The sequence below is a fragment of the Alligator mississippiensis genome, chromosome 8 (genome assembly GCF_030867095.1).
Source record: "Alligator mississippiensis isolate rAllMis1 chromosome 8, rAllMis1, whole genome shotgun sequence".
Classification (NCBI taxonomy): Eukaryota; Metazoa; Chordata; order Crocodylia; family Alligatoridae; genus Alligator; species Alligator mississippiensis.
The window spans coordinates 45330941-45358497 of NC_081831.1; the positions used below are offsets into that span (position 1 = coordinate 45330941).

Below are 27557 nucleotides of genomic sequence, written 5' to 3' on the forward strand. Positions count from 1 at the left end.
AAAGTAGCTTAGGAATGTACACATTTCATATGTTTCTCAGATTAGTTAATTAAAAACTCTTGATTTAGTTGAATGCATTTAGTTTATAGTAATGAAATTGTTAAGTTACAATCACTGATCTTAAATGGAAATATACTTGACTGAGAATATAACTGAATTCATTGCTACTTTATTCATTTGACACTTCTGCAAAAAAAGAATTTTGATGAAGTCATCTGAATATGGTGGTATTCCTTGTATACAGATATATTTTATTTTAACTTTTAGTCCTATCTTACATTGGCACTCTAAAGAATTGCTGATGTCATGACTTTCCAAGTTAAAATGGTTAAATTATATACTGAATGGATCGTGCTAAATATGGCTTCTGTAGTATTTAAATTTGGGTCCTTTGACTTGCAAACTAACAATGCTTAGATGACCCACGCACTCTTTATAACCCATCATGTCATTTCTTTTAAACACATTTCAGTTTTCTGCTTCAAACAGAATTCACATTTATCTACCATGGATACAAAAACTATAGCACTTTAAGCTTCAGGTTAAAAAGATGAAATGTAAAACAATGTTTCTATAAACTAATACTAAAGCTGTGTTTTGGGTTATATTGTTAAAATCACATTTTTTCCTAACAGCTTACCAATGACCTGCAATTTCAAGCTGACTGATTACTAGAATGTGATGTTAACAAAGCTCCACTGACACCAATGATAGAAAGGTTCGGTTCATGTAATTAAATATCTGCACTTGACAGAAATAAGAAGCAGACAGATTTCTAATAGAGCTATGTAATACTGTAGAACTTTTCCTTATGATAAGTGCATAAGGTCTGCCTCATCATATTATTGTGCTTTTAAATTGCCTTGAGGGTGGAAAAGCTTGTAATAGTAAGGCTCAATGCACAGGGGTGCAATAGTAAGCCAATATCTAAAAGAATATTAGAAAGCTAAGTATTTTTGAACATTAATGGAATTATTATTAAAATGAAGGTGTATTATGGTATATGCTGATAGTGAATGAACATGATTTCATTAAATTTTTTTCTAATTAAGCTGATTTTCAAGCACTTCAGCAGTATTTTTCTTCTGATATGTTGAATGCATACATACAGCAGACAAAAGACTTTATTATGATCAATTCTTCTATCTAGATACTTCGGGAGAGACGATCTGGGGAGAAAGTCTCTCAGATGTGCGAGAAGCTACATGTAACTGCTACAAAACCCACAATCCTCCACTCATTCAGAGTTTAAAAAGTATCCTAGGCCCTTCCCATTTCAGACATATAATTCCATTTTATAAATCCTTTTATGTACACTTCTCCATCTTGTCCTTTGATTTCTGGCTAAATATTCAGTTAAAGAAACTGTTTGCTGATTTAATATATTATAAATTCAGAAATTATTTTTACCATTACTATTTATATAAACAGTTATACAATTGTACAAACACTTATACGACACTTAAAAATTTATATAATCAAGTATAGGATGTTTTATCTGGTAATTACACTGAAATATGGCCATCTCTGGGGTGGAGCTCAGTTGTCCTATTCAAGATTGACACTATACAACAATTTGGATAAAAATAATTTATCAAAGTGAAATGACAGGGCAGGGAAATTATGTATACTATTATTTTGGAAGTTAGGATCACTCAGTTCACAACTGTTTAACCTTCTTTCTTTCGCAAGCAGTGCATACTTCTTTCTTAACATTTTATTTTCCTTATGGAAAAAAGCTCCCAACTGTAAGATTTTTCTTATTACCCCTAGGATAACTCTTCAGTTTCCTTTCATGATACCATACCATTATATCCTATAATAAACTATATCATTTAACACTAAATTTAAAGGAAGTATTATGTGCAATACCCTGGTGAGATACTGCAATTAAATGAGTAGTAGACAGAAATCAGATGAGCCCTTGCATCAGTAAACAAAGGCATGTAATAACTGTTTGTGTTGTGGGAAATAATTGCAACCATTATACTTCTGTGATTTCTGAAGGCTTGGCTACAAAGACAGACATTTTAATATAAGAAAATACATGGTTTTCCCACTTAAAACTTAAAGAGATTTAGTTAGAGCCTTCTAAAATGTATTTTTAATTTATCCAATTTATTGTCCACTCCACTTCCATTCTATATATTCACATTTCTTTCAAACCTTGCTGTTTTTTATCTTGCTATTTTATCAAAAACTGATTTTCACTGGGGGGTCCACCTTTTACTGAAGAACTTGTGCTTCTAACCTTTGACCCATTTCCGGATGCTTCACATCCCTAGCCTGTACTTACCACTCAATCTTATAACATTTTAATTCCACACATTATACTTTGTTCCCCTCTTGTCCCCTACAATATTTCAAGCACCCTTTAAGCTCCTGTGTAAATGAAAGCCATTAGTAATGTTAAAGTTTTAGGAAAGGCTTTGAACATTAAGATCAAGTCTGATTCTAAGTTTTAATAAATCATGATTACTGTCACAGGAACATAAATTTAACTTAGTTTTTTTTTCCTTTCTGGTAGGGCTAACTTTCCTGATGCGTATGGAGAGTCAAAACAGTCTGTCACACTGAGATGCTAGGTAATATACATAGCTGGCCAAGCAAAGTGAGGTGTAACAAACTCCCAATCATTATTTATCCAGTGATATAAAATAATCATTTAATATAGTAGGGAACAAACTAGGATTATAATGCTCCAAGAATCCTATTCAAACCACTAACCAACATTGTTTGTAAAGATGACAAGGAGCTTACTATTAATGTTGATGCAGCTGTATGGGGTCCCAAAATGATACGCTGCTCATGTGGATTTTAGTATTTGTTTCACCCCACATGCTTATATTAAAAGGACAGAGAACAACACAGTGACATTAGATATTAGTAGAAACTGTGACTTTCCTACACTGGATCTTTCAACTGTCAATGACAGTGAAGCAGTTCAGGGAAATACAGGAGGGCTATCTTTCACTATATCTGGCTTGAACAATATCATAGAGCAGCTATATATTTACAATAAATTTATTATGATCCACTATTGGGATATTCATTTATTTTAGGCACGGGAATACCTAAGCAACCCAGATAGTGATCAACTGCGACCAAAAAACTCCATATTCATATCTTCATTTGTGTTGGGGGACAATGTTAATATGCCTTGAAAACAATTAATTCAATACTAATTGTGACTGTGGCAGCTCATTCTATCCTTCTTTTCTCATGTTAGTAGTTATAAGGTGATTTTAATTGCCATGGTAATCAGATATAATGATGTATAAAATTGCACTTGATAAAGTAATATTAACATCAGCTCTGATGTTGCAGGCTTTTCAATTCCTAAGAAGCTCATGTCTTCAGTGCCTTTTTTCTCTTACTCCTATATGCATATGCATGTAATAAACTACGCTATGAGGAGGTTACAGATGTAAAACTAAAGAACCAGAAAGTCATAAAGAAACAAGAGCAACTGTGGCACTATGTGCTTGGATGTATATCAGAGAATTAGGAACTCTGCAGGAGAATAACTAAAATCAGTGCTCCCATTCTGCAAATACTGATCTCCAAACAGGTGGGAAGAGGAAGAGAGAGAGAGGATATTTTAGGCTAAGTACAGACGTTACACTTATTTTGCTTTAAGCAGGCAGAAAGCGTTCTAAAGCCATAACTGAACAGATGTTCAGGGCTCTTAAAGTGCTTTAAAAATGGCAGGTTGCCATTGATGGATGAGCTTTAGACTAACCACATTTTGTTACAGTGCTTTATTGAAGTTCTGTGCCAGATCCCATTGAGGGTTGACTTACAGCGTGATCACAGCCATCCCAGGTGGCATTGCACAGTGCCATGCTCTAGTCTTGGGCAGAGCTCCTGCGCTCTGCCTGAGCACCAGGCTGGCCTTGCGCCCTCAGCTGTCACTGACCTGAGTCAGTGGCAGCCTCTGATCCCAGCCCAGCACACAGCCTGTGGGTGGGGGAGAAGGGAGGGTTTCTGTGTAGCACAGCTCAACCAGCTAGAGTGCAGGAGCAGGAGCCTGGGGTGTCTCACCCTGCAACAACCCCAGGCAGTCAGTGGCACTCTGCTGCTTGGCTGGGGGAGCTGTGCGGGAAGGGCTCTGGGGTTTCTCCCCTATCCCCCGAGCTGCTGTTGACAGCCACCAGCTGGCAGGGGTGGGAGGTGGGAGGGCTGGGGAGAGGAGATACTCTGCCAGCCTGCTGGGAGGCATGTGGGAGCACCCCCAGTAGCCAGTTTGGGCAGGCTCTGAGCCCCCCTACCAAACAATGAAGGCCTTTCAGTTCACTCACACCTTAACTCATAGCACTTTAAGTAAAGCATGATAAAGCGCTTCTGCCAGGGACTTTTTAAACATCTGTACTGAGCCCTAGTGTTGAGGGATCTGCCCTGGTATTTGGCAGATGCTGGTTCAGTATGCAATTTCACAACAGACTTTTTCGAACTTCTGTGCCAAATCCTATTGAGGGTTGACTTACAGCATGATCACCGCCATCCCAGGTGGCATTGTGCCTACATCAAGAAAGCTACTAGAACAAAATATACACATTCCATAAACATCTGCAACACAAAGGAGTCAATCACTAGCATCTAACATGAATGTGTAAAGAACAAATAATGCCAAATCACTTGATTTCCTCCTCTGACAGGGTAATTGGTATGGTGGCTAAGTGGAATGCAATGAACAAAAAGACCCAGATTTGAGTAAGGCTTTACACAGTTGCACACATTGTTCTCACAAATAAGACAGGAAAATGTGCACTAGAAGGAATTATACTATTAGGTGGATATATAATTAGTTGAATAATTGCAAACAAAGAGTAGCTACTTGGAGATTAATGCTGGACTAGCAGGAGGTTTGAATTAGTATTGAATTAATTGTTCCAAGACTGCTGCAATGTATTTTTATTAGTTTATTGGTTGCAAGAATAGAATATATGGATCATCTCTGCAGACAATACAAAACAGGAGAGGTGCTGCTATCACTTTGGTGGCAAAAATTAAAATTCAAAGGAATCTGGATATATTGGTGAACAGGGCTGTTGACAAAAAAGGGAATTCAACAGGGGCAGATGTACACTGTTACAAATAGGAAATTAAAACCAAACACACACATACAGAATGAGGGATAACTGGCTAAACAGTAGCACTGCTGAAAGGGATCCAGGCATTTTGGTAGATAAAAAAACCTCAAAATCAGCCCACAACATAAAACCATCACAGAAAAGCAAATGCAATTTGGAGTTGACAGAAACGTTTTATGCAAGACATTCAAGACATGGAAGGTGGTAGAACCAGTTGGGGCTTACTGTGCTTCAGTTGTAGCATTGTGTCTAGCCGTGGACACCTTTGGTGCTTACAGACATAGGAAAAAAAACAAAACAAAACAGTGCTTCCCTTTAAGCTCAGCATGCCCCCAAGCCAAGTGCAGAGATGCCTGGAAGAGAAATCATGAGAGAGTTTGACCCAGTTGCCCAGTATCTGTATAGCTCATGTGCTTCAGTGGGGTTTTTTGGCACCTTTATCTAATAGCTGAATGAATCAGCTATTGCACAGAAGCGCCAAAAAGCCTCACAGAGGTGTGCGAGTTATACAGACGCTGCAGAGCCAGGTCAAACTGACGCAATTCCTTTTCCAGTAGAGCACTGTTTTTTTTCCCACCCACATCTGTCAGCACCTCTCATTCTAAAATGAATGTAGAGAAACTACAGTGCCTTTGACACTATCTCTCACCCCATTCTCATCAATAAATTAGGCAATTGTGGCACTGATGCCTACACAGTTGGATGGGTAAAAAATTGGCTGATGGGGCACACCCAGAGAGTAGTGGTGGATGGGTCGTACTCAACCTGGTGAGATGTGAGCAGTGCGGTCCCCCAGGGTTTGGTCCTCAGGCCAGCACTGTTTAACATCTTCATCAGCGACTTGGATGAGGGGGTTGAAAGCACGGTGTCCAAGTTGGCTGATGACACTAAGATGTGGGGCAAGGTGGACACACTTGAACGGAGAGAGAGGCTGCAACTAGATTTAAACAGACTACAAAAGTGAGCAGATGAGAATAAGATGGGGTTCAATGTAGACAAATGCAGGGTGCTGCCCTTTGGGAGAAGGAATCCACAGCATACATACAGGCTGGGGAGTTCCCCTCTTGGAAGTACAGAGCTGGAACGGGATCTTGGAGTCATTACTGACTCCAAGATGAACATGAGCCACGAATGCCAGACTGCAGCCAGCAAGGCCAGCCATACTTGTCATGCATCCAAAGATACATCTCAAGCCAGTCCAGAGAGGTGATACTCCCCCTCTATGCGACTTTGGTCAGGCCGCAGTTGGAGTACTGTGTTCAGTACTGGGAGCCGCACTTTAAAAAGGATGTGGCCAGCCTGGAGAGGGTTCAGAGGAGGGCTACCCATTTGGTGAGAGGGCAGCAGGACAGCCCCTATGAGGAGAGACTGAGGGACCTGAACCTGTTCAGCCTCAGCAAGAGGAGGCTGAGGGGGGACCTGGTGGCTGCCTACAAACTCATCAGGGAGATCTTCAGCAAATAGGAAGAGCCCTATTCTCCCCAGCACCACCTGGGTTGACGAGGAACAATGGTAATAAGCTGATGGAGAATAGGTTTAGGTTGGAGATCAGAAGGCAATATTTTACAGTTAGGGTGGCCAGAATCTGGAACCAACTTCCTAGGGAAGTGGTCCTCGCCCTTACCTTGGGCAAATTCAAAAAGAGGTTAGATGATCAGCTGTCTGGGATCTTGTGAACCCAGCATTCATTCCTGCCTGTGGCAGGGGGTCAGGCTAGATGATCTGTTCAGGTGCCTCCTGACCCTACTACTATGAAACTGGAGAGGGTCCACACATGACCAGTAAAAATGCTAAAGACAGTGGAATACAAGATACAAGGAATTAAGTGTAGCTGGAAGAAAAGAGATTAAGGGGGAGCATGACAGTAATATTCAAATATTTCAAAGGCTACCATAAAGATGATGGAGAAACTTCCTTGTAACAAGGCAGGAAATGAAACAATGGGTTGAAATTAAACAAAGCAAATTTAGATGAAAATTGAAAAAATAAGACAATGCGAAAAGTGTCTAGGGAAAATGTGGAATTGTAACTTGGAAGTTTTCAAGAATGGCATGCTTATAAAATGATTAAGGAGTAAGGCACCCTGCAGATGCAGCGTGTAGCAGTTTGGATTATACAACCTCTAACATTCCTTCTAGTTCTATGAAGCTATAGATCTGTTCCCCTGTGACCTTGGATAAGTCACTCAGTCTTTCTGTCTCAATTTTCTATATATAAAACAGGGAAGGAAAAAATCTAATTCACAGGAGTGTTGCAAATACATTAGAAATCCTTAACCAAGGCATTCAGATGATACAGTGATGGGGACTCTATAAATACATGAGAGAGAGAAATATTAGTTTTCTGACATTAAAAGGCAGACCTCAGTATGCCCTGTTTCAGGCTCTGATCTTAAGTTAGTTCTAGATATATATATATTCCTTCACTAAAAATAGTCAGTTTCCAAAAGGATAAGCATTGGTAAAAATATGCTGCAAATCAAAATGGAATTTTATGGCAACAGTGAAAGTCTGTCCCACCTCCCATTCCCCCCTCCCCCTGCCAAAAAATGCAATCAATTCTAGCTGTTTTAGAGCTAACAGCACTGTTTTTTTTGTTTGCTTGTTTTTTTTTTTAATACAATTATGATATGTCTTGAAATACATGATTATATACAGGCACTAATATTTTCAGTATCCTGTATTAACTATATGGAACTTGGTGTCCAGTTTCTGAGGAAGAAGTTCAATATTAATATTTGGCCCAACAATTAAGGGAATAGGCACCCTTCCCTTCTTACCATTCAGTCTACACATGAAAATGACTCAGGAGAAGACATCTGCCTTTATTACCTATTACCTTTTTTGTCCAGATATGACCCTAGTGCATTCTCAGTTAAGTATAAAATCAAAATCCATTGACTTTAACTGATGTATTCCAGATTGAAACTGCCAATGGAATTTAGCTGAAAATAAAAGGCAGGTCCATAAGACCTTAATCTCATTTAATATTGGTTTCTTCTTCATTAACTGAGAACTGTTCAACCTGTGGAAAAAAATATTATCTTCTCATATACAGAAAATCCTTCATAATGTAGACACCCAGTTATCTGGGAAATAGTTACTCTCATATTCTGGGTGGGACTGGTTGATCTAACTATCAGTTTAAATCATCTAGCTTTGTTCTTACATTAAAATATTTGATTTTTGTGAATGTAGGCATAATTTAATATTTCAGGAGTAAATCCTGCCACAGCTGTCTGATTAAAATTTTACTTGACTGCTGGGCTGGGGAAAAGAAACTCCTTTAATATTTTTGCTCTACCCATGTACAAAGCATTCATTTTACTAGGCATTTGTTTTATATCGATGTTGATGAATATACCTAATAAAAATATCATATCCCTAATGTCAGGCTCTTTACAGAATATAGAAAAAAAACACTAATTTCTCAGTTTAGTCCATAAAACAGGTGGGCAGTAAGATTAGCTTAGATCTGAATTAAGAAGCTGGAAAAACATAGGTACTTGTCTGCTCTAAACTTAAAGGCCTTAGGAAAGTATTCATATTTTAAGACACAGAGAAGGAACAAAACAACAGAGTTAAAATGTCCCCTGGGTGAAAAGAGTCACCTTGTCAAAATTACAGCTTGAGAGGACATATGCACTCTTCCTCTTTGACTTCTGTGTCATGTTGACTTAGAAAAAATTGCAAGCCATTTTCATAAGCAGAAATGACCCTGAAGTGCTAGGAATATAAAGACAAAAAAATAATTTGGCAAACCAAGACACTGAATATGAGTGTTCTGGAATTCAATTATTTCTGGCAACGGGGGTAAAATGTATGAAATGCTATTTCAGTACACAGTAGTTTACAATCAGAAATGTGTACATACTATGGCACTGAAATAAGGGTTTTTTTCTACTTTCAGGACAACAGTGCAAATGTGAGCCAGGTCAGAAGTCACTAGTACTTGTTCAATAACTTATCTGGTGATTTCAAAACATTTTTAAGTAGACAGTCATCCATATGACACCAAACTAGTACAAAGATCAAAACACAGTGAAAACTTTGCTACATTTTATGTATAGAAAAGATCCTTTATGGTCATAAGTAGGCCATATTGTCCAGAGATAAGATAATGTATGTTACTGCTGTGCATGCTGTAACAAAGTACGGCAATTTTCCAAAGCTGTCAGCTGACACACACTACTTAAAGAAAAATAATTAGAAGGTAGCCTACTGATTGGTCAACTGTTGTTGAGAACAGAATAAAGCAAGTTTCCCTAAACTTAATGTAGAAAACTAGTTGCTTAATTCATATTGTGAATTTAGAGTTTGTGATCAACACAAATCATCTTAAATGTATCGATCAAAACTATGCTAGACTTTTGATTTTTTTAAAATGAAGTACTCTCTTCCACCTGAAGAAATAAAAAGGCAAAGCAATGTGGCTCAAAGGTTTTGTGTACAATCATGTGCATAAGCTTTGAAAGATACTATGTCCATAATTTTCAAGACTGCCACAAAAATAAGTTGAGTTTATATCACTCGGTCCAAGTTACACTATGCTTGTACAGTATTAAAAAAAACAACGGAATAAAAAACATGAAGAAATAGGGGAAATATAATGTATTACTGTCAACAAGTGTAGCACGATATCCAATTAATGTTTTTCATAAAAAACATATTTGCACAACTAAGGAAAATCATAGACTATGAGGAAATTTTCACTTCTAAAGGAAATATATCTTCATTGTGCTCTTTACACTAACTGTAAATATATATGTGACTAGGCATGTTGGCCAAATATAAATTGTGTCTTCAGTATAAAAACTTTCCTACACAAAGGAAAGCTGTACCATTTTATCAGTGAAGTTAAAGCAGTGTAGCCCTTCTATTTCGGGCAAAGTTTTATCACTGTAAAGCTCTTCCTGTTAGGAAGAATCTGTTTTTTTTTCTAATTTTAATTGGACACTTAAAAAAAATCCAAACCAGTATATTTTCCATTATAACTCTTAGTAGGTTCCACTCATTACATATGCTTCCAAGCAAAGGTTTGTTGAGATGTAAAGAGGAAAGTCAACAGGAACATAGGACTTTTTGACTTTGAGGCTTTTAGGTCTCTGTGTAATTAAAAATGCAGCAGCCAGAGTTTGATTAGGGCTTCCACATTTCTTGTACATTTCCAAAAGGATCTGAATCCCATCTTCCATTTCTTAGAAAAGTGTCATAACCATCAGGCTATGAACTAAGCAGGGATGAGGACACCGTCCACGAGTGTAAAGCCTGGCAGCCAAATATGCAGATTCTTTCGGCCAGAAGGAGAACAACCAAAGAAGCATGAACCTCAGTGAGGAGGGCATTACCCTGCTCATAGGCTGTGGTCCAAATGCCATTCATCCACTTGATTCTCTGGCCAAGGTGGGCCTAGAATGCATATCTCCACCTTCCCGAGGAAACACTCTAGTTAGGCTATTGAACAAAGTGATCCTCCTCTTCCTTGTAGCAATCTACCAAGTATGGGCCTTCTCTTACTTCCCTTTGTGCAAGCTGGATCATAAGATAGCAGAGGCTCAGGATGTGCAGCCCTGGGTTAGGCATACACCCCTATGCCTAGTGTTTCTTATTGGCTGCCTCTGGTTGACTACCTGCTCAGGGCTGACCTGCTCTGTAGGTGTATAAAATTACTCACTGGCAGAACAGTATTGGCCTCTATGGCTGCATCTGGCTATGCACTGAGAACACATGGGAAATTCAGGTGCCTTAAGAGATGGATTAGATTAGTTCTCCTAATCATGGATGCATAAAAAGTTGAGGTGAGCAGAAGATAAAAGTATAGGTGAACACACATTGTAGCTGTTTCAGAAAGGAAGGAGAGCTGCTTGAGAGTGGGCATCAACTGTAACACTTAAATCATTACAGGCTCAGAAGTGAAAGTGAGCTCCATCACAATAGCTTAGACCCTGGAAAAAGCAGGATTAAAATGGGTGCAATTTTGCTATACTTGCTATACAGAATCACACAAAGTTATCAGGTGATTTCCTGCAGCTTGTATCAATATTCTTTGATATAACTGTTATATCTGTCCATGCCTTAAATTTCTGTCATCCCAGGCTGGGGACCAACTGGTTAAGCAGCAGCTCTGCAGAAAAGGACCTGGGTGTTACAGTGGACATTAAGATGGATAGGAGTCAGCAGTATGGCCTTGTTACCAATTAGGCTAACAGCATACTGGGCTGCATTAGTAGAAGCGTTGCCAGCAGATCAAGGGAAGTAATTATTCTGTTCTATTCTGCACTGGTGAGGCCACATCTGGAGTATTGTGTCCAGTTTTGGGCCCCCCACTATAGAAAAGATGTGGACAAGTTGGAGAGAGTTTATTAAGTCCTGACTTGACAAAGCCCTGGCTGGAATGATATGGTTGGGGATGGTCCTGCTTTGAGCAGGAAGTGGACTAGATGACATCCTGAGGCCTCTCCCAACTTTCTATGATATCTGCTAATGTATGCACCTAAGAAAGTAAAATAGTATTGATATATTTTAAAAAGTAAGAAACAGTCAAACATTAGAAGACATTTAATTTTCAAAGGGTATTTCTTTAGATTGAATTCATACATCAGTTAAGAATCTATATTTCCATGTGGAGCAAAAAAAAAAAAAAAAGGGAAAAACAAAACAAAAAACTCTGTTTGCACTTATTTTTCTATACATGTTTTTTTTTTCCTTTTTCACATATTTCATAAATATCCAGAACATCTAGAAATATAGTGGGAGTATAGGGGAAAGCATAATAACTTCATTTTAAAGTGTCATAAATCTTGAACAGTTTTTGACATAGCAGACACATAAAACAAGACAGGAAATGCTATGGTAATGTGTCTTGGAAAGAATGTGTGATGAAACACCTTCTCATGGATCCTGTAGTAAAGATGTATTTCAGCATACTGATTTCACTGTTTTATCATTTAAACAAAGAAAGCTTAGCTCAGCTTTCACAGATTTTTTTAAAGGAGAAAAAAAATCTGGCTTCTACACTGCTCATTACTAAAAATGAAAATGAACTCGGTTTCCTATTCATGGTTATATGGTTTTCATCACCAGACAAAAACATTTAATTGAAACGCTCTCATAAGATTACTCATATATTTATAGACAAGGTCACTGCAACAGCTTGTTCTGGAAAACTAGTTAAAAATCTATTTGTTCATGTTAAAAAAGAAGGTTACCTTGTTTTTCTCTATATTTTTAATACCAATACTTTAACAAGAAGCAAATCTTCCATTCTCACTTACTTTTTGACCCTTCAAAGGAAAACCAACTCATTAAATCAACCACCTGCCACACCACACTCAAAACCCAACCATCCAGTAAGAGGGAATAATGAAAAGATGAAACTGGTTAATATAAATCATTTACACTTTTCATTTTCTTAGTAATTTTAGTCCTTACTAGTTATTGAATATCTGAGATTATTTGACGTGCAATTTACCAATTCCACTTAAATATCTGTCTCAGGCTAATGACCTGCTGCAAGGTCATCAGACTCAGCTTCTATAAACTACTGATTTCAGACACACTGTTGGAATTATTACTTCACTGGAAAAATCAGCAGAAAGAAAACACCCATCAATTGATACACAAGTCTTTTTTTTTTTTTTTTTTAAAGACATCTCAAACGCGGAAATCAAAAAAGTTGAGGCACCTTAAAGTACTAGCTGTTTTTGGAAAAAGCTCAGTGTTTGTTTTCTAGACCCTTCCCCTTCCTCCATATCTGCTATAGCCTGGAAGTCTTTTGTGAAGCTAAAGAAGAGACCGCTTAATCAAACATTGAGTTGCTAACTTTATGGTCCTCCATTTTCCCAAGTGTTGAATCTGTACTGGTTAATAACACAACTTTTCAAAAACACAAACAAACAAACAAACAAAAAAACAGACTAAAGACTTTTCAAGTTGGACATCCAAAATCAGAGTGTCACAGAATCATGAGTCGCATTTAAAAGTTTGGCCTGATACTTTGAGTGTAATGCACCTTTGCATATACTCTTTTGTTATAAATATTGTATACGTTCACTTAAAATGTAATGATTTTATTTTAGAGCTTACTGTCTAATTGATTGATCTTCAGCTTAGTGCTACATCAATTCACCTTAATTAGAAGTTTGTTGTAACATCTTTCTGGTATGAAGCTAACATACCTTGGCATTGTACATATGGATTGTCAAAGGAAAAAAAAAGTTATTATTTCGCAAGGCGTGAAAGTGTCAGATTTGCTCACTGGGTAGAAAAGACAAGTTGTAGTCACACACTGAGCATTTTTATATGTTTTATGATTGGGAAGGATTAGCTCAGTCTTACAACAGCACACAAATGATCACAGAAGGAGAACAGCAACTGTAGCCTAAAGTAAATCTCTACTTCTATCTAATTCATATTTGTGCCATCTTCCTTTACTTTCTGGAGTCCAAAGGGATAGAGAGTAAAGCTTGCATTTTTCAGTCTTCTGGAACTTTGCACAACATACATAACATAGATATTAGGGGCCAGCTGATTCTTCCTTCCTTCCTCCTTGTTCTTTGTCATAGAATACCCTCATCCAGAATAGTCTAGCCAATGAGCACTGCTTTTTAATCATGTTGAAATGTCACTCTGTATTTAGGCTCAGAGCTGAACCAGATTTTTCAGCTCATAACAGGACTGTTGGGAGAACAGCCACTTATAATATGGAGCCTCAAAGCTAAAAAAGAAAGACGTTAATTGCCATACTATCTTGATGATAGAGATGTTTACAGAATAAATTAACAACAAAACAAGAAAAGAGACTTTTTCTTGTTAGTAAAGCCTTACAAAAAAAAAATCAATTAATGATGCCAAATGAAAACAGAATAATTCACCACAAAATGCTTTGGAAGAGATATCACATATAGTGAATGACAGATGCAAAATAAAATGGGAATCAGAAAGGCTACACTAGGACAGAAAACTCACACTAGAAAATTTGGTTTCTCCATTTTCCCCTCAGCAATTAAGTACTTCTCATACTGATCTGGAGAAGTCTAGTCTAAAGGATTTTTTTTTGTTTTGTGGGGGAGGGGTTTTGTTTACAAATCGTTCTACTGAAAACGTTGCCTTACCTTTGTTCATATCCATCAGCTGCTTCTTCTTCTGCTGCCGCTCTAGCTTCTCTCGTTCAACTTTCTCTTTTGCCAGCTTGGCTCTCTTGATCTTCTCCTCCATTTCTTTTTTTTTGTTGTTTTCTTTCAGTGCCTCCTGCATTAGAAATGTAGAAATGCATTTCTTATTCATGGCAAATTGAAGAAACCAGCACTTAAAAACAAAAAACAAACACAAAAAACCTTGTTTGTGTGGAGGCTTTAGCTGGAATAGGGCTGCACTTCAGCTGCCTGAAGGGAGTTTCATGTGCTTTTCACAGTGCTGGGAAAATAACTTTATCGTGTTCAAAACTTATTTCCTTTTGTATGGGAACAAGTCCAAGTATAAATCATACCAAAATAGTTACAGCTTAGGGTAATAGGAACTTAACAGAAACATCTGTCTTAAAGAATTTCTAAAGGGTAACATTCTGAGCAGGTAAGGCTGATCTGACTAAATTTAAAAGTAACAGTCTGAAATACAGAGTACACAATCAATGAATAAACACTTTAAAGGGCATCTCCTGTTTTATTGTACATCCATTGTGGAGGGAGAAAACTCTAAACATTCATGCTAGAGCAATCCCTTGAATTTATTTATGGAAGATGTTAACAGACTTCTATCAGCCCTTCTCAGACAAAAAATTTGATAACAGAGGGCATACTGGCAGAAAGGCACTTTTTCCCAACTATGAAAGCAGTTAAAGTACAGGGTATTGCAGTTCAGCTGGTTTCCACTGCAATCTAATACACATTTTCCAGAATGTTCTCACTGAAATAAGCTAAGCAGTTTAGGGGATTCAGACATGTGTCTTGCAGCAAAACTCACTGGAATATTTTTATCTGGATTTTCTAGGCTATTTAAAAAAAAAAAAGCTTCTAATGTTGGCCTCTTATGCAAATAGCCTAGGCTCGAAACTAGATCAAAGGAAAATCTAGTATAGAAAGAATGGCATAATTTACCCTATTCTATGTACCCTACTTTAGTGTCTGTCCATTTATCGGCTCACACAAATGTCTTGACGACTTCTATCATGATGCCCCTTATACCCGGGCCTTCTTAAGCTTATTCAAAAGTATCCTTATGGTGTTCTCTTGTTTCTGCATCTATATGCCCCAGCAGAAGACTCATCTCTGCCAAGATACCATTAAGAAGTGTACTAAATATCTCTGTCGTGTAAAAAGTATGCTGGATATAATGTTCTTGTTGCATTTATACTTCCCACCTGGCATGTATGGGGGGGGGTGCGCATTATATATTTCTTCCATTTTGTATATGTATATATGCGCGTGTGTGCGCATTATATTATTCTTCCATTTTGTAGATGTGTGTGTGTATATATATATTTATATATGTGTGTGCGCACGCGCATTATATATTTCTTCCATTTTGCATGTGTGCACGTGCATGTGTGAGTATGTATGTATTTCTTCTATTTTGTCTGCCTCCATGAACTATTTATGTGTCTTCCTTTAGATTGTGAGTGCTGCAGGGTAGGGATTATGCTTCATTTAAGGTTTTCTAAATGCATTGAATGTTACAGGCAGTAAGAAAAATTAATAAAACCTCAACCAATACTAAAACAAAAATGTATCAAAACTAAATGCATTTGTAATCAGATCCATGCTTATTAAGGACCATTTTTTAAAGATATAAACTGATTAAGGACAGGAGACAGGATAAAGAATATGCTTTCTAGCTTATTATGAAAATTCACTACTCATAAATAAATTAGTAAAGACTTATCAAGAGTTAATAATTTCATATAAATATATAGATGGGGCAGATCTAGAAGGGATGCAGTGGTGCAGCTGCAGAACAACAGGGGCAACAACAAAATGTTAGTCAGAAGCACTTCTGTCAGGACTTTAATAATTTTAACTACATGGGGTAGCTTGACAATTCTCAGGGAACTCCATCAATCAATTGTAGCCTCACTAGAAACTACTCTGTATGATTCCTCATTTAGTAACCAATGGCCTGTTTTTCAGAGAGGCTGAACACTCATAGGTCTCACTGAAGTCAATGGCAGCTGCAGGGTGACAACACTTCTAAGTACTAGGCTTTAAAAATGATATTTACAGAACCACAAAGTCAACAAGCACACTGATAAAAGCTATGTTTCCTTTGACTGAAACAAAAAGGGATTAAAAGAAGAAGTCAATATTTTATCCCTTTTGTTTTTGGACAGTCCTGTTTTTGCATGTTTGATCACACTTGGCAGATATTTCATTTCATTGCAACTTCACAATCTGCAATGAGAGCAAAACACCACAACCTAAAGCTAAAACAAAGAAGAAATTTCATGGGTAACCCAGTAGCTATCAATATCAATAAAGGGGTAACCCAGTAGCTATCAATATTTTGTTATTAGACTGAGGAACATTCTATAATGTTCAATAATAAAAAAAGAAAAGTCTGAATCAGGTAACAAAAGAAAATAATCTGAAATGAACTTGTTAGAAAATTTCTTATTGATTCAATCCTACAGTTTTTACTTGGGGAAAATTACCCTCAATTGAAATGAAAGGGAATTTTGTGTGAATAATTTTGGGATTTAGTCAATTAGTTGATAAAACATGTTGGCTAGAAGTCAAGATGAATATCATGTAAAGCAGACACTACACAATCCTGAAGAAAGGTGAGAAAACACAACACTTAGATTAAAATTCAAACAATACTCCCTCCTCCATATTTGTCATCAAGCTAAGGAAAACAGAACATCCAATCAAAATCAAATCACATCACTTTTTAGCACTTAAACCTAGTATTTTTTCACTTTGAAATTTTAACTTTTAAATATTTAAATATTTCTTTGTTGTTATTTTCTGTTCTCTCTCTTGACTAGCACCCTCATCCTGATTAGTTAATAACAACTATTATTATCATTATTATTATTGTTGCTGCTGCTGCAGTGAAGCTTAGAAGCCCCATTTATACAGTATCCTATAAAAATACAGTGCAAACAGTTTCTGCCCCAGAATGCTTATGGGCTAGGTATTATAAAGAAGTTCCTCTTTAAAACCCCAACATGTTTGATCCTCTTAGCTTCACATTATTGCCCACTTGCTTTGGGCCTACAGTTCTCTTGAATCTATGACAAGAGTCATAGAAATATATGTTTGTTTCTCATTTTTTAAGTCACTCTACAATAAAAAGCTAAGTGTAACAAAATACAATTACTTCAGCAAATTTAACCACTGCTTCTCTTATCTGTGAAAAGACTGATTTTGACTGAATGAATACAGGAGAATATTTAATAAATGTTTTGGATACCATATGTTCACCTCTACAAACTACTTTGCAAGCATTTGCTCCACTCTGTTTAGTCACTTGTGTGTGCATCTACATGTGACACTACATTGCCATAGCTATGTGCTACGGCAACATAGCATCCATAGATATCTACACATGACCAGCAGCTACACTGCTGTAGCGGTCCACCCCCCCTTTTAGTGCGCTGCTACAGCAAAGTAGCTGCTAAAAATAACCGTGCGCTGCACATACGGCACAATATGGGTGGTTACTTTGTCGTGCTTTAGTACTTCGAAAAGGAATTACAAAAGCACGGCACAGTAACAGCGTTGCCATAGGGCAATATGTAGATGCACCCACTGGATAACAAACTTTTCCAGAAACGATGAAGTAAGTTCACAAAAATGTGTTTACAGTTGTCTTTATGATACAACTGACTGTATAATCATATAAATAGTTGCTTAAGTTTTAAACACTCTTTTCTACTAAAAGACCAACTCAAAGCTAGTGACTATACTTCTCAAATGGCCACTTAAATAAGATTTTAAGTGCTATCAAAATAAATACAGTTATGATTTGGATGACTAACTAGAAATATCTCATTTCAGCATTTACTCCATTCTAATCATAAACCCAATTTCACCAAAACATGGTTAACTTTTTTTTCATACAGTGATTCACTGAATACATGTCAGATCATCAATTGCATAAATATTAGTCAAGAGAAATTGGTCAGTGGAAGATAGATGATCTTCCTTGCATTGTCAAGGGTCTAGTTGAGTTCCTTTTAAAGTCAGTGATGATTTTTCCATAGACTTCAGTGGAGATAGGATCTGACCTTTACAGAAGAAAAAGTTATCCAGACAAAAAGCTTAGGTGGTGAAGAGATTATACTAGGAAATAGGCTGTATGTAAACATTTTCTAAGTCTTTTAAAAAGAAAATATAGAGAAGAAAATCAACTTTATCTGCATAATGATTTTAATTTAATGTCTTTTACCACTGGTAGGTGTTGTAGGGTTTTGACACCCTCTTTTGGGTACCCCCAGCAAGGTCAGGTGCCACTTAGATGGTCAGGGCACTGCCCTTTCTTGCCTGCCACGTCTTTGATGTTGTTGTTAGGAGGCAGTTCCCTGTTGGTGACCCAAGGGGGTCTTGGCCATGGGGGTGTCTTTGTGGGGCTCCAAACCTCCCCTTTACCCCACCCTTACCATGTCCTTGGCCTGGGTAGATGCTGCTCCCCGGAGGTCTTCCCTCACTGCCCACCTTGGAAAGGATGGGTATTCCTGGCCATCAATCTTTGGGGGTCCGTTCCTCATCTCCAGGTTGGCTTCCCCAATTCTGGAGAAATAAACCTGCCCCATCTAGGGCCAAACTGTAACTTAAACTGAAATGTCCAGCTCGTGCCGGTGGGGCTCCCAAGATTCCCTCTCTCAGGGCCCTCAATCCCCTCGGGAGACTTGTCTGTCCCCTATTCTCATAGTAGGCATGGGTACAGGCAACTGTCCTGTGCCCAACCTCGATCAGCTCCTCTGGTGTCACCTCCTTGGGGCCCGGCTGACCTGTGGTCCAGTCGTCCTTGTCCTTCCAGCCAGTGTCGCCTACTTCCCTGTTCTGGGGGCCCGTGATACCCCATGCTCTGCTCACTGCAGGGCTGTTGGAGGATGCCTGTAAGCTTGAGGAGCCATCCCCAGCCACAGTGCCCAAGCCCCTGGTTGGAGCGCTGCTGCTCCCTGGTGGCTTGCCTTGTGGTTGTTTCCCCTCCGTGGGGCTCCCTTGCCCCTATCAGCCCCTGAGGCTGCCTCTGCCTTACTGGTCGGGGTCCTCCGGCAGGCACCTGGCTTCTTGTTGAAGCAGCTAGAGTTGGAACCCACTGGCTTTGTAGCCGGCATTCTGCTCCTGCCTTTCTGGTGCCGGCTCAGCTGGTTCCCCAGCCACCTTTTGAGCAGCCCTCGCTGCCTGGAAGCCATGCCCCCAGCATTTGCCGATACGCAGGCTCAGGCAGCTGTGGAACTGCCGAGCCTGTGTTTGCATCGTCTCCCAGCTCCTGCTCATCCTGGCTCCTAAAGTAAATGCCGGGACATGTTGGTCTGGCGTCTGGGCCACACTGGAGGGGCTTCTGCCTCCCCTCTCACAGTCTTAGATTGTAAGAGGCAATGAAGATAAGTGTTCTTAATAAAAACAATGTTAGTTATTTTGAATAATGGAGTGATGCTCTCCCCATTCACAAAACATCTGCTAGCTATGTGTATCTTTTTCAGATACATATAAATATATGTATTCTGATTCTTTAACAGAAAATGCTACTCACTTATCTATTTCACACTAGAGCTATATGAACTTAAAATAAACATAGAAGAATATTTTTAAAGAAATCACAGCACTGTGAGAATGACTAAATTGTGTATTACATCACTGACACATTCATTTAAAGGCACAATGGGATCTGATCTCTGAACCCAACAATCACACCTTCTATGCTGCCACATGTGTGTGTCAGGACACACAATTTTAAGATCAGGGATCACATCCCAATTTTGCTTTACTTGCCCATGCAGGGGGATTATGATCTTGGGTTCCCCCTGCACCAGCAAATTGAAAATTTGGTACTACAAAATCAATTGATTGTCAGCTACACATGGGGACAGCATGGGCATCTGGAAACAGCCCCAGCACAGTCCTGCTGGGCTGACAAATCAGCTGATTGTTGACTAGGTCCAGTGACTGCACCAGAGTCTGGAATTGGCCCTGGTGGTGTAATCCCCATGAGGGATTGTGTGGGGGCCAGTTAAACTCCCTGACAGGAGGGAGCAGAGGCTTCCCTCTTACCAGGGGCGTAAATCCTTCCCAAGCAGCTTTGGCTAAGCAGCCCAAGGTCGGGAAGTTTTTTCTCCCACTCCCCCCTAAGTGGGCAGCCTGGTTAGAGCTACATAGGGTGTAAAAGTCCCTCCATCATGGAGTAGAGACTTACCAATATGCAGCTGCCCAGCATGGGATTTAAAGTCCCCAAAAATGAAGTAGCCTCTGCTCCCTGATGCTGATAGGCCTAGTCAGAATGGCACAGTGGGTTTAAAGTCTCAGTGGGCAGTGAGCAGAGACTTTCCCCCACTAGGGACTTCAAACCCCATACTGATCAGATATAGATTAAATATTAAGCATTTTTATGGCTCATTTCCCACTTTATGACATTTTACATAGGGTACAAGTATAGCACCCTTCCTATTTATGCCATGATTAACATGTTACTTATGGCATAATTGTAACTTGTAGAGGAGGCCAAAGTGACATCTCCCCACCTATCAGGAAAAAGAGAACAAGAAAACAATCTTTGAGGCTACAGAAAGTTAGTGATGGGAATTTTCTTTCTAAGGAACAAACTTCCACTACTCCCTGTCAATAATTCATTGCTAGTGAGATTTTCCTTCTAGGCCACTGACAGATTGCTTTCTAGGCCGATGACAGATGGTCAATTAAAGGTGTGATGGGATCTGACCCCTGATCCCAATAAAAACTTGCTGTGTCACAGGTGCATGACAGGAAACGCAACTATGGGATCAGGAATCAGATCCAAATTGCACCCTACTTCTGGGGTCCCTGGAAAGTAGCACACCACGTGCCCAGTGCACCCATAACTGTGAGCAACAGTCTGTTGATTGAGTCTCCCCACCATGGATGCATATTGGAGCTTTAAAGGGCTCTGGTGCTCCCTGCCCCAGAACCACACCAGTCACATATTCAATTCAGTTGTGTTCCTCAGAAACAAAATTACTTTATTTACTCAAATATATGATGACTCTGATTATGAGACAACTCTTTAATAATTAGATTGCATATATGGTAACAATTAAAAAATTGACATTTTCCAGTTATACAATCTAATAATTGGAGGCTGGTCTTGAATTTGTCAACCTCCCACTGCTACAGCAGGGAAAATAAATCTTGGAGGTAAGGTAGCCCCTTTGCCCTCTGCTCCTCCCCACCCCACCCCACCCAACTTCTTTCCCACTCCTTATTGTCAGACCCTACCTCTCCCTGAGCACAATGAAGTGCAGAACAAATTTGAAAAAACTGATCTTGAAATAAACATAGCTGTAGCAATTTGCATATAGTACCCATAGACCTAGTTCACCCCAAAATAATGTGTTTTACTTTTTCCTTAACTGCTGCAAGTTTTTAGCACAGCTACTCCACAACACACATTTTTAAGTAGCATTGAATCACTTACTAAGAGACAGTACAAACTAAGATATTTCATGTCTTGGGCCAAATCAGTCAAATCAGTTTTGAATTCTATCAACTGAGCAGAGGTCAGTTATTCAAGTCTGTATGGTGCTACCCCTGGCAAGTATCCTACCTTCCAGACTCACCAGTATGGGGCTTCAGATACTTCCAAATCCATGGCAAGCATCCTATGTACAAGCCCCAAGCTTGGAGGCCTTGGAGTTCAGATGACCCCACCCCCCCACTTGTCCCTAGCCAAAAGGGAGAGGGGCCAAGCTAATGGGAAAGCCTGAAAGCAAGTCCCTATCACCATAAATAGTGTAGCCAAGATCCTTGCATTTGGAGATATTTGTAACTTCTCGCATAGGTTACCCTGTCTGCAGTGCATCATCCTCTAACTATACTGAATCATTCAAGGCCAAGAAGATGGTATCTTTCTTGCCAGGCAAATACTATGTTAAGTATTATGTATAGGCATCCAAAGCCAAAAGGCCCATGATTTATCATACAGTTCATTGGGCTGGGCCCCAGCAGAGTCAACTGTATTTCAAGCCATGGTGATCTTGTGGCTCAGCATTGCTCAGTATATGTGTGTGCTCCCCACAGAGGATCCATGTGTTAATCAGCCCCCCATTCATGACTGGAACCAGGTGTTCTTGTCATAAGTCTTGGGATCCTCCAAAAATTTATATATAGATGAGGAGCAGGGGAAACTAGTTCATTTTTACCTCACAGAGGGTGGGGGTCATACTAACCCGCACACTGAGACAGTGTGACAGAAGGAGTCTGGGTAAGCTGTCTGGGGCCCCTTTTGGTGCTATTTGCCAAATATTTAAGGCTGGTGAAGAAATAGCAGTCACTGGAAATTAAAAAGAAAAGTGTAGTTCAGCTGTGGGGGTGAAGAGGAAGTTGAAATGTATGCAATGCAGCAGCTCACCATGACTTGGAAAGGAGTTGGTGCTGAGGGGAGCTGTGTTCAATGGGCGCACTCATCCATCTTAGTCACATAGATTGCACTAAGTTATCCCTGTGTGGGGAAGTTGCTCTGGTTTCTCTTCAGATTGCAAAAATCTTTCACCTTTTACTAAAGATTTCTGTGGATCCCCTGTTCTGGGATGCATTGCGGGGAAGGGCAGGGGGGGATTCTCTCTTTTCTGGATTCCAGGTGTCCACATGGCACAGAAGTCTAGGAGGTGCAGAAGGCAGGCAGCTATGCAGATGCTGCAAAGAAAGGCACCAGCGCTGGAGGACCAGGACCAGCTAGAACAAGAGAAGGGGCTTTCCCGTGGACTTCAGGGTGTTGAGAAGAGTTCAACATGAAAGTCCTGTGAGAGCTGCTCCAGGTAAATAAGGAGGATGTAATTTACACCTGGAAGCAAAAGCACTCCCATGATTGGGAGGTGGGACTCAGGGGCCCTGAAGCCAGGCAGCATTTCTGAAAGTGTCTGGGGGAGGTTGGGGAGGACTCCAACCTGAAAGATTATGCTTTTTACAGAGGAGACATCCAAAGAACTCAGTGGAGACAGAAAATTGTAAAGATCAATCTGTCCACGACAGAAATAGATGAGGCAGATCTCTGTTTCTGGCTGAGTAGGCACGGTGAGGAGGTAAGAACAATAGAGGAGGAGAAGGATACAGAAGAAGTTTTGACAGGGGCCTGGATTGCTAGAGTACTCTTAAAGAAAGACCTGAGTAGTTCTGAGGCAATGCAGTGTTTGCCAGCCTCCCTTTACCTGGGGCACCACAAGGGCCTGATTTACTATAGAGGTCAACCCAAACTGTGCCACGAATGTGGACAGGAGGGGCACCTGAGAAAAGAGTACAAAATAGAGCTCTGTGCAGTCTGCAACCAGACTGGGCACACATCCCAAGACTGCAACAAAGAGAAACACTGCAACTTTTGTGGGGAGGAGGGCCACCTCTTCAGGAAATGCCTGCAGGCAAGCGAGCACATGGGGAAGCAAAAGGAGGAGGAGGATTTCAAGTCCTTCACCTCAGAACCAGGAATGCAGGGTGGCGCAGAAGAGGAGAGTGAGGAGGACATGAAGCAGGAGGGGGATGCTGTAGAAACAGAAGAAAGAACCTTTCCTGCAGGGCTAGAGGAGACTTCTGTCTCTGAGTCTCTTGTAAGGAGCATTGAGATGATAATGGAACTGAATAGGAATGCAGCAAGCTCAGCCATGGAACAAGAGAAAGAAGGAAAAGGGGAAAAATCAGAAGAGAAAAGGAGAGGAAGACCTAAGCCCAGGGAGAAAGCAACCCCAGAAAAGGAAGGAGCTGGAAGGGAAGAAAGAGGAAACCCAAAAAAACCTCTCCCCATCTTGATCCCCTAGAGGGGTACAAGTGCACCCAGCAAAAGAGGAAAAAGCACAAGAGTAGGAAAAAAAAGCCAATAGAGGACAACAAGATGGGCTCTACAAGGGAATCCAAGGGAAGGCCCAGTCAGGTAAAACAGCATGATCCAAAGAGTGAGGACAAGAAAGGAGGTACCTGAAATCCTACTGCCCCCCCCCCCCCAATGAATTTGTCAACCTCCCACACAATGAAAGCTCTTAAAATTGTTTCGGTAAATGTGAGAAGTTTGCTAGGGACAAGGAAATGAGACCAGGTAATACACACTCTGGAACAGATAGAAGCAGAATGATCTGCTTGCAGGAGTGCAGTCTCCCCAGTAACACCAGCAGGTCTTTGTTCTCCAAACGCTGGTCACCACAGGGCAGCCCTGTGGTTGGGGGCGGATGACACTAGGGTTACTGGGGTTGCAATCCTGCTGAAAGGGGACACTGTGCACCCTGTACAGAACAGAGAAATAGCAGCAGGCAGGCTGCTGCAAGCCACCATGGAAGCAAAAGAGACAGAGTTCGAGGTGCTGTGCATGTACACGCCAGCCAAAGCCAAGGTAAGGTATGATTTCCTGGAAAACATGGCCCTAACACTTCCAAGCGGGCCCACTGAGTGGGGGAGGGGGAGAGGGAGGAGTTGTCTGTTTCTCTAGACTAAAGAAGAGCAAGGAGAAGCCTATGACATGCCTGAGATATGGCGCAGGAGCAGAGCACCAGTTGAAGGAAGGCATACTGGAAACAGTGACCGCTTTCTACTGAGAACTCTACACTGTATGACAGGAGGACCCAGAAGCCATGAAGCAGTGCCTGCAGGGGCTCACCTGGGCCCTCAGAGAAGCTGAGTAACAGCAGGAGAAGGAGGAGGAGTGGACACTAGAGAAGGTCGAGCAGACCCTTCGGAGGTTCAACAATGGTAAGACTCCTGGGATGGACGGCCAACCCAAGGAGTTTTACATGACCTTCTGAGACGTGGTGGGCCCCAACCTGTTGGAGCTTTTTCAAGAGTAACTACACGAGTGCTGATTGGGGGCTGGGATGAGCCAGGGCCTCATGACCCTCTTGCATAAGAAGGGTCTGAGGGAGGATTTGAAAAACTGGAGGCCTATCACCCTCCTGAACTTCGACTATAAGCTGCTGGCCAAAGTCTTGGCTGAGTGATTTAAATCCATCCTCGGTTCCATCATCCACGAGAACCAGTCGTGCATGGTACCAGGACACCAGATCCACAGGGCCCTGCTGCAACTGAAGGATGTGCTCCAGCTGGAACAAGACTAAGGCAGAAGTGGGCAGTGCTGAATCTGAACGTGGAAAAGGTGTATGACAGAGTGTCACACTGGTTTCTCTTTGAGACACTGAAGCAAATGGGTATCCCTTTGACCTTTAAATCGGCTGGATAAGGATGCTGTACACAAACATGAGCAGTGAGGTGCTGGTCAACGGGTTCTTGAGCACATGGATCATGATAGAGTCAGGTGCTCAGCAGGGCTGCCTGCTCTCCCAGATCCTTTTTATCTGTGCCATTGAAACCCTGGCCCAGCACATCAGGCAGGACCCCAGGATGCATGGAGTCCTGATTCCTGGAGGAAGCAAGGAAGAGACCAAGGTCCTGGCCTACATGGATAACCTGAACATCCTGTGCTGGAATAAGTGGGCTGTAGAGAGAGCACCGTGGCACACATGGATCTACAAGGCAGAAGCAGGGGCCAAGCTCAGTGTGAGCTACAGCACCTGCCTGGCTGTGAGTGAGCTCAGGGACCCTGGGGGTCTTGGTCCACTGTGAAGGGGTCAAGATCCTTGGGGTGGAGTTTGACCCCAAGCTGATTGGAAGGACAGCCCAGAAGAAGAAGGAGGCCAAAGTGAAGCAGAGATTGGGTCTGTGGCTGTTTATACCTCTTTAATGCTGTTTCCTTGTATGAAAATGTAAGATGAAGGACTTTCTTACTCGTGCTGATTGAGGGGAAAAAATGTTGTCTTATATTTGGGTAAATAACGGTCTTCACATTTTTGTGCAATAACTTCGTGGCTTATTTCCTATTTTATTATGCCATTAATTGCATAAATGTGTGGCTGGCTTACCAGAGACTATAAACTATACTCTTCCCTGAGCAGAGTTTGTATCCTCTATATCTCAAATCTAAAGAGAAAATGGTGTCAGCTACAGCCTAAACAGTTTCTCCTTATTATTAAGCTTCTGCAATTCACAGAAAGAAATTCTCAGACAGGGAAAGCAAACACTAATTTGACCTCAGAAACTTGCTTTCAGAGGATGATGATAAAATTGAATTGATATGGCAAATATTTCTTCCTGGTTGAGGATATCAGGGAGATTAGTTAGAGAGAAAAAAAACAACAAGAAAAAGACTACAGCAGATTAAGAAAATTTAACCTGTCTTATGCTTTTATTCCTCTTTTCTTTTTATTGGCTTTTATTTTATTTGTATTCTCCTCTACACTACCAAACTAATGCTGAATTTTTATGACATACCATGGTGCAGTTTCAGGTTATCATTTTTTTGGGGCGGTACTGAACACCAGACAATACTTCTTCTCAGGAATTTGTAGGTCAAGTTACCTAATTGCCCAGAATGCTGTTTCAACTCTGGCAAAATCTGTAGTTAGAAGATGCTTCAAAATATGTTACTTTAGCATAGGCCACCAGGAGCTTTAAGTATATACTACCAATTACTAAGTGTTCTGTATAGTTTTGCATTCCTTTCTAAAAACACAAAGCATAACACAAGAGGTAACAGGTAGACGTTAGATTTCTGCACTGCAAGGCAGAAAAGAATCTCAGAGTTAAGAATGAAAGCCTTTGCTAGGGACAATGGAGCATATTTAGAAAGGTATCCATCTATGCATTTTGTTCTCAAAATACTGGTTTTATAGTTTATGTCCATTTAAAAATATGTCATAGAACTACTGTACTTTTCTACAACAAACACATACATTCTCAGTCTTTAATGAAAAGATTCACAATTACTTTGTATGAGGGATTTGTCATTCATTTTTACTTTGACCAAAGCAATCATCATGGTAATATAAAAACCAGTAAGGATTACATTTAAGAGTAGTGGTAAGTATAAAAGACAAGCTGAACAAGCATGTTTGATGTGGTAGTTGTCTTTTCTGGGATTATGTTAAAAGGGGATTGGATGAAAGTATATAAAATCTTTAACTGAAGTTTTTCCTTTTTTATCCAGGATGCAAGGATAAAAAGGTATAAGCAAAAATCAAAGACAAAAACCCACAACTTTAGAGTAGATGTTAGGAAGTGCTTCTTCATGCCAAAAGTGCCATGAATGCAAGGTACATTTAATTTTGCAAGGGTGTTGGGGCTAAAACATTTCTATGATTTAGAAAACAATTATGTGCTATCATGGGAGGAATGAATTACTGTAAAAGGAGACTGTTTAGAAGACACAAACATATTACATCTTTCTATAAAAGTGTGCAAAAAGAATCATGTACTTATTTTCCAAGACCTAAGAATCTTATAATACTTGTATCAGAAATTGT

General features: G+C 40.1%; 1 protein-coding gene across 1 annotated transcript in view; it reads right to left on the minus strand.

Annotated features, from left to right (window-relative positions):
• The window catches only part of DIAPH2 (diaphanous related formin 2), an 840428-nt gene that overhangs the window by 183017 nt on the left and 629854 nt on the right, over nucleotides 1–27557 (minus strand). The window contains exon 27 of the mRNA XM_059732728.1: nucleotides 14206–14341. Within this exon, the coding sequence (XP_059588711.1) occupies nucleotides 14206–14341 (136 nt within the window). The remainder of the gene's footprint in view (nucleotides 1–14205; nucleotides 14342–27557) is intronic.